This window comes from Schistocerca nitens, chromosome 9, assembly GCF_023898315.1.
Source record: "Schistocerca nitens isolate TAMUIC-IGC-003100 chromosome 9, iqSchNite1.1, whole genome shotgun sequence".
Classification (NCBI taxonomy): Eukaryota; Metazoa; Arthropoda; class Insecta; order Orthoptera; family Acrididae; genus Schistocerca; species Schistocerca nitens.
Window position 1 is genome coordinate 374,750,690 of NC_064622.1, and position 14,703 is coordinate 374,765,392.

At 40.5% G+C, this 14,703-nt stretch overlaps 1 protein-coding gene across 1 annotated transcript in view; it reads right to left on the reverse strand.

The window, feature by feature from the left end:
• Positions 1-14,703, reverse strand: part of LOC126204247 (putative ammonium transporter sll0108) — a 131,466-nt gene that overhangs the window by 19,727 nt on the left and 97,036 nt on the right. Inside the window, exon 6 of the mRNA XM_049938640.1 lies at positions 12,195-12,379. Coding sequence (XP_049794597.1) covers positions 12,195-12,379 — 185 coding nt within the window. The remainder of the gene's footprint in view (positions 1-12,194; positions 12,380-14,703) is intronic.

Here is a 14,703-nt window from a genome sequence, read left to right on the forward strand (position 1 = left end):
CACTGGGCAGTGGATGACTGGAGACGAGTGATTTGGAATGTTGAACCAATCTATATCTTGTGGCCATCCAATGGAAGGATTTAGGTTTGGCGCATGTCTAGAGAATGTCGCCTATCATCATGTGGAGTGTCAGCTTTGAAGTATGGAGAGTCTGATGTAATGATATGGGGATGTTTTTCTTGGTTGGGGTATTGACCCGTTATTGCACTTCAGGAAACATTAAATGATTAAATGCGCAAGGATATGATAAAATTCTGCAGCATTGTGTACTCTGTGCAGCAGAGTAACAGTTTCAGGACGATTATTGTTTGTATCAGTATGGCAATGCACACCGTCATATAGCAGCATGAGTGACCAATGGTTTGTGGACAGTAACATTCTTGAAACGGACTGGCCTGCACAGAGTCTTGACCTGGACCCAGTGGATTACTTTGGGACGAGTTAGAAAGTCGACTTAACTCCAGACCCTAGCGTCTAACATAACTACCTTCTCTGGTTTCGACTTTTGAGGAAGGATGAGTTGCCTTTCCTCCACGGACATTCAGACGCCTCACTGAAAGTATCTAAGGCAGAGTTCAAGCCGCCATAAAAGTGAAGAGTAGACACATGTCATACTAATGTCCACTAACAGGTGTCTGCATAATTTCGATCAGATGGTGTGTATGGGATGACTCAGCTCAGCTGTTCACGTTCGGTATTTCCCAAACAGATTAAGATATCGTAATTCTGCTTTCATACAAATCAACCATTATATGTCTTCACAAACCAGTTATGTCTCTCTTTGCAGCTGTACTAGCGACATGACCCAAATTTGCATGTGTACCATATAGTATATACTTTATTTGCGGGCCATTGTGTAGAGTTATGAATGAAATCCAGAGAACAACGTCAAGTAACTGAACATAACCACTGTCATATATCTTAAGCTATGCAAGCAGCAGTCGCCAGGAATGTTTTAGGTGTGAATCTTATGAGTCTCATATTGAATTGGAGTGACATCTCATGGCAATGATAGGAGCATATTATGATGTAGGTAATATCTTTACAACCGCAGTATGTTTATAACGTATTGTATGAGAATCGTGGGGCATGTATGTGTGCGTGATTCAGTATGTACCGAAGGCTGGCTAATACGTCACAAAGGGAAAAAAAGAGTAAAAACATACATGATCTACATGTTCAGCTCATGTTACAGGACTCCTCATGTGAAATTTAACACACACTGATGCATTGTTGAGACTCTTTGTCACAATTCTTTGTTGTGGACTCTTGATGACACACCCTTTTGCTGTGCCATGTAAAGAACTGTAAAGAACTTTCGAAGTAAAATAGAAAGCTGAAAGTTGAGTCACCTGTTGAGCTGCTGAAAGAATTTACTGTATGAAAACAAAGCAAAGTTGGTTAAGATGCTGAAGCAGTTTTTCGGAAAATGTCTAACTTGGAAATAAATAAATAAATAAATAAATAAATATATATATATATATATATATATATATATATATATATATATATAAATATAATAAAACACCAGATATTTTGGATTCGCTTTTTTATCGCTGTGCAACTGTTCTCCAACGATCGCAGGGAAGAAATTAGTTAAAATATATGATTTTTTTTTTCAAATTGTATGTCTCACATCACAGCCTGATGATAAGATGGTTATCTTTTCATTATTGGCCATCAAAGTTGGGTAATTCACAGCCTATTGTTTGAAAAATCTACAGTGAATTACGAATGCGAATTGCAACTTCCAATCCGAGGGAAGAAGAAATTAGCAATCTAAAACTGCCATCCTATTGCTAAATTAGTTCCTCAACCACCTATAGAAGCTTTGCGAAATCTTCTGTATTCATCCGCAAAAGATTTCTGAACAGTCCAAATAACATGGACAAATTGTTATTTCTGAATCCCATTCGAGAACATTGTACCCAAATCTTTATGAGCTTTAAAGGCCCTAAATCTCTTTCTTGCCACTGAAGATTCGTTTACCAGACTCGAATTTGAATGTGTCCAAACACAAAATATCTGAATACGCAGATGCACAGGTACACTGAGCGCGCTGCGCCGAACACGTTCTGCCTATTGTCGGTATATGAAATGAAGTCATGCTGGACAGAACTATGGATCCAAGAAGTTCCGCTATTCACCGCTAGATGGCAATGGTATCGTTTTCACAGCATCGGTGGACTACTACTTCCCCCAATTTGCTATGAAGTATTGATTTAGTGAAGTGTTCCAGTAAAAACTTTCGCTCTCTGGGATTAGTTTCATTGAGTGTTCCAGTGGACTCTTGAATTTTTTGGCTTAGACAAGTAACTGTGTGAAGTTTTTGTGATATCGGTACTAGATGTTGTTTTAGTAGTCTGAATAGAATTAATATTCGCACAAACTAAGTTAACACTCAGCTGTGGCACCGATTGTCAATTTTGTTTGTGCGAAATTCGAGATCACTATTGTTAGTTCTTTAAATCGTTCTACAGTAGGAACTGAAATGTGATGTAGATGTTTAGTTTTTTCAGTAATTGTCAACATTTTATCTTGAGTGAGAAGTGTGGGCTTTATTGCAGGTTTGTGAGTAGGGCGTTACGGTGTGAGATTTGTTCAAAGTATCTTCATTGGTGGGAAAGCAGTGGGGAAGACAGTGGGCATCCTAGCGAGTTCCTCTCCTGGAAATGCAGAATTTTTAACAGAAATAAGTTAATACGGGAGCAGGAACATAAGATCTGTGCACTTCAGGTGCAGTTACCAAACGTAGAGATGGAATTAGATGGGAGAGGAGGGCGCTGGGGAATGGGAACTGGCCACTGGTAAGAAGGCTGCTAGGAGGAGAAGATTTTCAGACAGTTATACTTTGCTTATCACCAATAGATTTGACCAGTTGTCGCAGTTTAGTGAGAGGAGCCGCTTGTAGCTGCATGTGTAGGAAACATGTAGCAGACCTTAGTAGTTTAGAGGCCTAAGACAGTTGCAGTTTCAAATTGAAGAAGGTTCTGCTATTGGGTAGTTTACATGGCAGAGGTATAGACCAGCAGTTGCAGAAAGTGTTGGGGAGCGAGTACCAGGTCACCAGCATTGTGAAGCCTAGTGCAGGGTTGGCTCAAGTGACTATCATCTTAGGGGAGTTATGCAGGAATTTTACGAAAGAGGTAATTTTGGGTGGAGCTGAGAATAGTCTTGATAGGGATGGTGAGTATGGTGTAGGTGGTAATCTGGAAAAGATAGCTACTCTGGTGTTAGAGCTGCACCTTTTTTAGACTGAAGTCAGCTGATAGGTATACCTGTTTAAAAGAGGTCTCTCTAACATTGGAACAACCTTCAAAGAAGGTCTCCTATCCAAGGAGTGAAAGAATTAGCACATTTCATCAAAACATAAGAGGTATTAGAGATGAAATTAGTGAACTGCTTATAGATGTTGACTCTGTATTATAGGTATATCAGATTGATTGGCACCCTGGTTGTTCAATGTGCTTTAGAACACATAATGACGGAGTGATACAAGACTAACCCAAAGAACATCCAAATTGGAAGACTCAAAGACAACATAAGTTTAAATTGTCTAGGATTTGCTGGTGACGTTGCTCTCTTGTCCAACAGTATTTAGGAAACCAAGTAACAAGTTATCTCAATACAGGAAATAGCACAGAAAATTGGTCTTGGAATATACTTTGAAACAACAGTCATCATGTTAACTGACCCACCACTCATAAACAAAATTGCCATAGGAAACCAAGAAATGAAAACTGAAGAAAAATTTAAATATCTGGGAGAAATCATAACATTTAACCTCAATGAAAAGCCAACATGGTATACCAGAATAAACAAATTGACTAGAGCACAATATATCACCAAGAACACCTACAACAAAAAGAGCCTGTCAATAGCATCAAAATTAAAGCACTGCAAAACAGTCACTCAACCAGAATTGACATACGCATGTGAAACCATCTTCAAAACAACTAACACTGCACAAATAGACAAAATACTCTTAATAGAGAAAAGAATCATCAGAACATGCATCAACTAATCATACCAGAAAGATGGACACTGGAGAGTAGCTACAAATGAAACATCTACAAGGAAATAGAACCGGTAATGAGTACAATCAGGAAGAAACGCATTTCATTTTTCGGACATCTAATCAGAACTCAAGAGAACAGGATCATCAAGAGAATAATAGAAAAATTGTGGAATACTAAGTGCAACATTAAGTCGATTACAGAAATCAAGGGCGATATGGATGAGCTACAGATTACAGTGGAAGACCTAAGAAACAAAACTGACAAAATCAGGAAACTCACAGACAAACAAACCAGACTGCAAACAAGAATCAACAAACAGACAATAGGAAGGATGATTTCCGGTGAAGAAAGAAGGATAAGGTCTGAGAGAATGAAGAACTACTGGGCTGACAGGAAACTGAAAAATTCTTTGTATAAAGTTGTCTAGAGTGGTCCAATGAAGGCCATAAAATGTAAATAATAATAATAATAATAATAGTCATATCAGAGCACCACTTAAATAATACGACAGTTCCGAGTACACCTTTACGCTCCATGAGCGCGGCAAATTCCGCCCTCGGAATCTGAAGAGCCAACTGTCTGGTAAGTTCCTCAGTAAATAATTTTTATTGCAATAAAAGTATGGAACAAAATACATCAATAGCGATAACAAGGCTAACAAAAACAGAAAATGTCATACAAAAGCTAATTCACAAAGTATTCGTCCACTCACGTTTTTTGACTTTTAAGGCAGGAAGACATTGTTTAAATTTAAAAAAATAATATTTAATGGTATTTTCCCTCTGCACTTATTACTGCTTGGTCCTTTTAAGTTCGCTGCCATAGAGGTTGGAAATTTGTCTCATTCATCTTAAAGACTTTGTTTTAAGACCTTCTTGTTAGATAATTTGTCTTTTTATGACGTTCCCTTCCATCACTTTCCATGGATGTTAATGGGATTAATATATAAGGTGGGGTGTTGAGTAGTTTCGGTGTATTGTACAGGAGGCAGATTGTCGTATTTCCAGCCGGTCAGATGCAATTTCACCAGAGACCTAATTTTTCGGCGTTATCTTTTAGATTTTTCTTTGAGATGTTGATATACAGGGCGTAAATTTTAAGTTGACAAACCAGAATAACTCGAAATATAAGCTTCACACGAAAAAATGTGTAGAATCTAAAGTTGATTATTTTCGAGGGGGACATCTGCTGGTACTAAAATTAGCCCGCCACCCGAGCCCCCTGGGGGTGGGGCGGGAGACAATTTTAAAATTTCAAATGGGAACCCCCATTTCTTTTTTGCAGAATCAGATTCCACATAAAAAAACTATTTACATTTTGTCTTAAACATTTGTTTTGATTCCTGGTAGTTGGCGCTGTAATTCAAGAAAATCCATGTTCTCAGTTTTGCATGGGAAATGGTTACGGATAAAAAAAAATACTTATTTACTTCATAAATTCTGATTCGCTAAAACTAAAACTCTCCCTGTATCCCCAGAGGGTGGGGTTTGAGAGAGAGGAATTAGAGTTTTACAAATGTTGACCACGAAACAAACCAAACTTATTCGAATCGGCGGACAAAATTAATATTTGGGTCAACATTTGTAAAACTCTAATTCCTCTCTCAAATCTCACCCTATTATGGGAGTGGGAGAGTTTTAGTTTCAGCGAATAAAAATTTATGAAGTTAGTATTTTTTATTTATCAGTATTCATTTTCCATGCAAAAATGAGAACATGGATTTTCTTGAATTACAGCGCCAACTATCAAGAATCAAAACAAATGTTTAAGACAAAATTTACGTAATTTATGTAGAATCTGATTCTGCAATAAAAAATTGGGGTTCCCATTTGAAATTTTAAAGTTGCCTCCCTCCCTACCCCCAGGAGGCTTGGGTCGAGGGGCTAATTTTAGCACTATCAGATGTCCCCCTCGAAAATAATAAATTTTGGATTCTACACATTTTTCCTGTGAAGATTATTTTTCGAGTTACTCAGGTTTGTCAACTTAAAATTTACACCCTCTATATTTCATGATCCATTTTACACTCTCTAAAATGAAGTTTTCCAACACCTGCAGCACTCGTATAGCACACATCGGAGAACCCTCACTGTGTTTTCCAATGGGCAAAGGTTTTGCCGCGTCATGTCCATTTTGTTTATGCCACACCATTCACCTGCCATCCGACCTGAATATTTACTTTAATCAGGAAATTTAAAGCTATTCCTGTAGTCTCCTCTCTTGAAAGCGTGCTCCTGGACTAAGTGAAAACGTTTCTTCCAATTCTGTGCACTAACCCAATAACCCAAAATTTCTTGCCAGCTACCCGACCAATATATCCGAACTTCTAGCAGGTATTGCTGACTGTTTTGGCACATAACTATTTGTTCCTCGACTCTAGCTCCCCACCCAACTGAGGAGAACTGATTTTAGCATTTTTCTTTATTTCCCTCACGATGAACCACAAGTCTGCATAGGTCAATGAGCGAGGGCGGTTCGTGGCTGGTTTCTCAATGTTTTGATTACGCAGAAACAGTCTGTGATCGACTAATGCGTTGATCTATGTTTCCCGACTACTTTAGCACTCTCGAAAGAGGATCTGCACTGATTATGCAAGCGTAGAATAAGTTTCGTTTCAGTTAGGATCGTCTCGCTACCCTTACGTCCCATGTTGCAAACTGCATTGCCAAGGAGCCGCTCAAAACGACAACAAATGGCAGACTGTGGTGCGGACGGTTGAAGCTAGAGTGTGCCCTGGGTCAGAATTGAAGTTTAGTCCCTGGTTGCCAATTTTAGGTATATTCATGTGATGGACGAATAGTTTATGAAACAGCTTTTTTACATGTTCTATTTTGTTAATCTTTTTATCGTTCGAATGCTTATTGTTCTCTTTTTTCAATAAAAATAATTTACTGAGGTACTTTCCACGTGACTAGCTTTTCAGATTTTTTATTGGCTTCTTTCTACGTGCCCCTGACTTGCTTTTTCTTTTTAATATAAAGCTCGACGAATACTTTTTGGACTCACTCTAGGTACACTGGTGGGGTGATGAGCCGAAAGAGGCCTGAGAGCGTATCTGCTGCAGCAATCCTAGATACCAGGGACCATCCGAGCCGGGATCATCCGAGATTTACGTGCAAAACGAGTTCTCTTTCTGTACCAATTAATTAATACAAGCCACTTTTAACACAATATCTGCTAGGGGATGTCTGAGCTTCATTAGAGCTTCTTTATTATTGTTGCACTGCGCAGTAAAAACTAATTGCAATGAGAAACAAATGATGGTGAATACGCTACAGACCAAGTACAAATACTTCCGATATCTAACGAACGAAGTTTGTTAGTGATTCTTGCTGGTATCCAGCAAGTCAGTCAGTGTAAATCGTTTGTCAGTTGTGCTTTTGGTTGTGATTATTCCATGAAATTAAATGTATCAGCTTCAGTAATTGTGTAATAGTTCAGGGTGTTTATAAATAAACGCACTGTAATGGCGTCTCGGACTATTATTTAATGTACATTTTCTACCCGAACGTCTAATAATAGCCACATAATCAGAGTTTTCACAGCTCCAAACTTTACCAATGCTTTATAACATCTGCTATGAGCAGCGATACTGACGAGAACGCTGCGCAGAACAGGAGGTAATCCAAGTGCGGTTTACTTTTTCTTTTGTAATCTCGGGTGAAAAGGAAAAATGAGTTTGGCTGTACATCTCTTGTGTGGCCTTCTACAGACTCCTGGCTACTTTGAGAAAGGTGTACGGAGATATGGTGTATGAAGGAGTCTTGCAATGCGTTCAAAAAGCTTGCCGACCCGAGGTATCAGTGGAAACAACGGAACTGTGTAAGGTCATTTCAGACGATTTATTAGCTGCCAATATGGACAAATGCTGAATGTGCCACTGTAATCCGAGATAAAGCAGGAAAGCAGTTAGTGGAAACATGTGGATTCGCGACCGTCGAAAAAGGCTAAAATGCTTTCATAACTGGGGAAGACTATGCTGAGTGTTTTTGGACTGTGGTTCTAACATGTTATACACGGTCCAGTTCCACTAATGTGACCACCTGTCAGAAGCCTGAACAACCACCGTTTGCAGCATGGACGTGCAGGAAGAGAGTCAGTGACGTTCTCGAAGTTACCGACAGTGATGTGGAGAATTTCTGACTCTATGGCTGTGGCCAGCTGCGCTAAGTTTCTCGACTGAGGATTCATTGCGCGAACAGCCCGATCGAAGTGATCGCACAGATTCTCAACTGGGTTTAAATCTAGGGAGTCTGGTGGCCAGGTGGGTATGTTAAACTCATGCAGCTGCTCTTCCCACTCTGCATGCACGCCGGAGCTGTGTGACACATTGTATTGTCCTGGTGGTAGATGCCATTGTGCCGAGGAAGAAACAAACTGCACGTAGGGTTGGACATGGTCCCAGAGGATAAGCAAATACTTCTGTTGATACACTGTGCCTTGCAGAATGACAAGATCATCCAGGGAATGCCACGAAAACATTCTCTAGACCACAATGCTACGTTCTCCAGCTTGGACCCTTCCGACGACTGTCGCAGGACTGTTCACGCCAAAGGCCATGCGTCTGATGGAGCTTCATACGTGATCGTCTGAAAACACCAACTGTTGCCGCTCAGTGAATGCCCAGTTGCTGTATTGGTGTGTAAATTACAGCCTCCTTCGAAGAATGACAGTCATCATGGGTGCATGAACCTGGTGCCTGCTGCAGAGGTCCATATGCAGAAATGTTCGCTGACCGGTCGTTAAAGAGACACTGTTGGTAGCCTCTTGGTTCATCTGGGCAGTCGGCTGCTCAACAGTTGCACGTTTTTTCGCCTATGCACGTCTCCACAGCCGTAGTTCAGCCCTCCTATCTATGGCTGCAGGTGCACCATAGTTGCCTCGGTGCCAGTTTCAGATACTCCCATTTCGCCATGCATGATATACTTTAACCACGGTGGCACATGAAGAGTTTACAAAGTTAGCCCTTTCAGAAATGCTTCCAGCCTTGACCCGGAAGCCTATGATCATGCCTCTTTGGGCCTCAGATAAAGCTCTCTGTTTTCACATTATGATAGTTACTGCATTGTATTCTGCATCCCCCAACAAGATTTATAGCGGCTGATCAAAAAGTCAGTATAAATTTGAAAACTGAATAAATCACGGAATAATGTAGATAGGGAGGTACAGCCGGCCGCTGGTGGCCGAGCGGTTCTGGCGCTACAGTCTGGAACCGCGCGACCGCTACGGTCGCAGGTTCGAATCCTGCCTTGGGCATGGATGTGTGTGTTGTCCTTAGGTTAGTTAGGTTTAAGTAGTTCTACGTTCTAGGGGACTTATGACCTCAGCAGTTGAGTCCCATAGTGCTCAGAGCCATTTGAACCATAGGGAGGTACAAATTGACACACATGCTTGGAATGACATTGGGTTTTATTAAAACCAAAAAATACAAAAGTTCAAAAAATGTCCGACAGATGGCGCTTCATCTGATCAGAATAGCAATAATTAGCATAACAAAGTAAGACAAAGCAAAGATGATGTTCTTTACAGGAAATGCTCAATATGTCCACCAGCATTCCTCAACAATAGCTGTAGTCGAGGAATAATGCTGTGACAGCACTGTAAAGAATGTTCGGAGTTATGGTGAGGCATTGGCGTCGGATGTTGTCTTTCAGCATCCCTAGAGATGTCGGTCGATCACGACGAACTTGCGACTTCAGGTAACCCCAAAGCCAATAATCGCACGGACTGAGGTCTGGGGACCTGGGAGGCCAAGCATGACGAAAGTGGCGGCTGAGCACACGATCATCACCAAACGACGCGCGCAAGAGATCTTTCACGCCTCTAGCAATATGGGGTGTTTATTTTTTTGGTTCTAATAAAACCCCATGTCATTCCAAGCATGTGTGTCAATTTTTACATCTACATTATTCCGTGGTTTATTAAGTTTTCAAGTTTATACTGACTTTTAGATCACACGGCGGCACATGAAAAGTTAAAAAAGTAAGCCTTTTCAGAAATGCTTCAAGCCTTAACCTGAAAGCCTATGATCATGCCTCTTTGGACCTCAGATAAATCTCTCTGTTTTCACTTTATGATAGCTACTGCATTGTATTCTGCATCCCCCAACAATATTTATATATCCTCCACCGCTGGTACTGCCGCCTGTCGTCTGTGAGTGGTTATTGCACGTTGACATCGAACATAGGCGGTGGTCGCATTAATGTGATTAATGTGACTGGACTCTGTTTTTCTGAGGTACTGGACTGTGTTTTTCTAAGGCACAAACTGTCACAGGAGCATACTACCGAAATCTCCTTAGTGAGAGGAGAGGCTGTCAGCAAGGAGCATCACGAGAAGCTGTTCAAGACGGTGTTTTCACTCTATAACAGTGGTTCCCAACAGGTGGTCCGCGGACCCCCAGGGGTCCGCGAGCTATGCCAGAGGGGTCCGCAAGATGCTATTAGAATAAAAAATGTATTAAATATATTTCGTACGATACAGATTTTTTGTTTTGGTCGCTTCCTGCATGAGCAGAGCTTAAGGAGACACTAATTAACTTTTCTACTTTAAAACAATTCTTTGAGTCATCAGAGGAGAGTTTGCCTGACCAGATCAAGATCAATGTAGCCGAGCATCTACGCAGGCTAGCCACCACTTTTATAGAGTATTTCCCTGAACCTGACCCTGACGACAGATGGATTCGAAATTCCTTCAGCTGTGAAGAAATGGACAAAATCCAACGCCTCACTGAAGAAGAGCAAGATCAACTTGTGGATCTGTTCAGCTGTGGTTCAAATGGCTCTAAGCACTATGGGACTTAACATCTATGGTCATCAGTCCCCTAGAACTTAGAACTACTTAAACCAAACTAACCTAAGGACATCACACAACACCCAGTCATCACGAGGCAGAGAAAATCACTGACCCCGCCGGGAATCGAACCCGGGAACCCGGGTGTGGGAAGCGAGAACGCTACCGCACGACCACGAGCTGCGGACAGCTGTGGTACGATGACAAAAATTTTCATCGGTGATAAAATTACAGACTTCTGGGCATCAGCACGCAAGGACTACAAGAAACTTGGAGATAAGGCAATGACAAAGTTCCTTCCATTCGCAACCACATATCGGTGTCAGCAAGCATTGTCTTCCATGTGTTTCATGAAAAATAATTATAGGAATCGGTTCGACATGCGGTCGGATTTCAGAGTGAAAGTTTCAAGTTTGGAACCTAATATTTCAGAAATAATGGACTCAAAGGTCAGACTGAACTCATGTCATTAAGAACTGAAAATTAAAACTAACTGTATACTTATGGAGTACTCTGTTGTAACTGTATTTTTTCAAATAAATAATACCTTGTATGAAATTAGTGTTTTCTTATTTTTCACAAATGTCTACTCAATGCAATGTCAAGTGTAGTACACTTGAAATACCAATACACTCAGTTTTAATTTTTCCTGTCATTTTCAGTTCATACTCAATTTTTAATTTTTGAAGGAGTTTGTTATACTAAACACCCAGATTTGAAGACAAAGATTTTGAGCAATAATCAAAAACTTAACAATAACAATGATGGCTAAATTGAGAAAGTTTTAAGCTCAGTATTTTTTCAATAATAAATATGTCAATGTTTTTCCTAAGTACCAAAAATAGAAAACGTATAAAAAGACTCTTAATTCGGCTTTTTTATGTACTTGATACTGTGATATGACAAGGTACCAATCATGCTCGATGAGGGGGTCCTCGAGAAAATTTTGTTGGGAACCCCTGCTCTATAACAATGTCCCAGCTCAGTCTGCTCAGTGTACAACCACATATGCCGCTTCACTGTCCTGTCAAATTTTGTCTCATTTGCCGTATACTACTGACATGGTATCCGGTGAGATCTTCCTCTATCTTTGGACGAAGAAACCAGTGTGTGGCAGGTACCTGCATAATGATGACAAGGCTATTTTGGACGTGTGACAATTATCTGAAAAGTAAAATCGTACACTTCTACAATCGAGGTGGCCTACAAGTCGCCCGCTGTTGGGTGAACTGCGTTGCTTTGAAGATTAATAAGTGGAGGACTAACAGTATTATCAGGATTCATTATCGCAGCTTGTAATTTCATTGTACTTTATGAGTACCGGTACTCTTGGTACACTTGCAGGAGTGCGCCACCTCTGTCAGAGTACTCTGAGAGACTGACCGTGTCCTCGATCGCAGTGCGGTCCCAGGGGCGACAGACGAACCCGAGCAGCGCACCTGCTGAGGCGCCGGCGGCCACCGCCAGGGGTGGTGAGTAGTCGTGAGGGGCGGCCGCCATGGACACCACTCCGGCCACGCCGCCCTGGCCCGCGTGCAGCATCAGCACGTCCCTGCTGCGGTTGTGGCCTGCGGAAGCACAACAGTCAGGCTCTCTAGAGTGCGCCTAAAACACTGAACGGTCAGCTTGTGGTAGTTAAGGTGCAGTCTGACAGCTTAAGCCGTATCTTAACAACCGTGTTAACAGTTAATGTCAGTACGACCACTACATTAAGAGGACTAAAGTAGTGGTATATCTCCTACTGCTGTATCAGACCTCGTTTTGTACCGAACGAGGTGGAGCAGTGGTTAGCACACTGGACTCCCATACGGGAGGACGACTGATCAAACCTGCGTCTGGCCATCCTGATTAGGGTTTTCCGTGATTTCCCTAAATCGTGTCAGGGAAATGCTGGGATTGTTCGTCTGAAAGAGCACGGCCGGCTTTCTTTCTCATCCTTCCCTAATCTGTGGAACCGATAACTTCAATGTTTGGACCCCTCCCCTGAATCAACCAACCAGGCAACCAATCTCCTTTTGCATTGCATTGTGCAGGAACTCGACGTGGCATGGACTCAACATGTCGTTGAAAGTCTCCTGCTGAAATACTGAGCTATGCTGCCACTGTAGCTGTCCATAATTTCGAAAGTGTTGCTGGTGCAGAAATTTTTCCACGAACTGATCTCTCGATTATGTCACATAATTGTTCGATGGGATTCATGTCGGGCAAAATCGGTCGGGCAATATGGGTGGCCAATGCATTTGCTCGAATTCTGCAGAATGATCTTCAACCTAATTGTGAACAACTGTCTCCCAGTGACATGGAGCGTAGTCATTTACAAAAATTTCAGCGTTGTTTGAGAAAATAAATTCCATGAATGGCTGCAAATTGTCTCCATATAGCCGAACATAACCATTTCCAATCAATGATCGGTTCACTTTGATCAGAGGACCCAGTCTATTCCACTTAAACACAAACTACACCATAATGGAGCCACCACCACCCTGCACATTGCCTTGTTGACAACTATGGTTCCGTGGGACCTGCACCATACAGGTACCAGTGTACCATCAGCTCTTACCAACCGAAATCGGGACTCATCTGATCAGTTATCTAGGGTCCAATCAGTATGGTGACAAAGCCAAGGAGAAGGGCTGCAGGCGAATCATGCTGTTAGGAAAGCCACTTGCGTCGGTCTTCTGCTGCCATAGCTCATTAACGCCAAATTTCGCCCCACTGTCCTAATCGATAAGCTCGTCGCACGTCTCACATTGATTTCTGCAGTTATTTCATGCAGCGTTGCTTGTCTGTTAGCACTGACAACTCACGCCAATGCTCTCGGTCGTTAAGTGTACATGCACATCACTGTCCTAAGACTTTTGTCACTGGCAGACAGCTGTGTAGTTTTACAAAAAAGGTTTAGTTGCTTGAAATTAATCAAGATTTATAAGAAAAATTTAATTACAGATTTAAAGGAAAATTTTTTGTACGAATTTTCGTAGGTAAATGAAGAGTGTGAAATGGTCAAACACAGTGTCAAACTGACTACTGTGAGGTCTAACAACATGAGCAGCTGCTACAGTGTCAATGTTTTTCACATTGAAAAAAAGTAAAATTTCAGCATTAGTTGGAACTCATTTGCTTTCTTGTGACATGTATATTCTTAGTAAATACTGAATAGTGATCAATATTTCAAAATATTATATTTGCTGGTTTATGAATAAAAAGTGAAAATAAAAATGAATTTGTAAAATCATTTATCTCAACCATCATTCTAACATGCATCAAATGTTTCTCTAATCTGTTTCCTTTCTTACTTTTAAGGAAATTATTTCACAATACATGTAAACGATATTTCAAGTTTTTATTTTCATTTATTTGAATCTGGTATTTATTAATAGATGTAAATGTAGATCAACAAACACTAAATCTTCATTTTTTATAATGAAGATACAATTTTTTATTTTTATTGCTTATCACAATGAAAATGTTGGTATTCATAATGAATTAAGTGTGGTATAAGAATGCAAAATGCAAAGTGAAAAATGAAATACTCTTTGATATGTGAGACTGAGTGGTATTACTGGTATTGTGCAGTCTGATAAATTGTATCCCTTTTACCATTTTTCGTATTTTACTGAACTCTAATATACATTATTTAAGTGTAATATAAATAATCTATAGTCTGTTCTCTCAGAAACATATACTGAAAGTCTCAAAAATAAATTTTCTACAATCTAAAAGATGTATTGTGATAGGTGGAGAGATGCAAAGTGGTACAGCTTACAAGTAGGTCTTCTGAATTGTACCACTTGTACTATTAAGTGCACCACAAAGGTCTTTCTCATCTTCAACAAGAAATATAGAATTCTCGTATGACCATTATTTATTTTAATTTTAAGATATCAGTAAA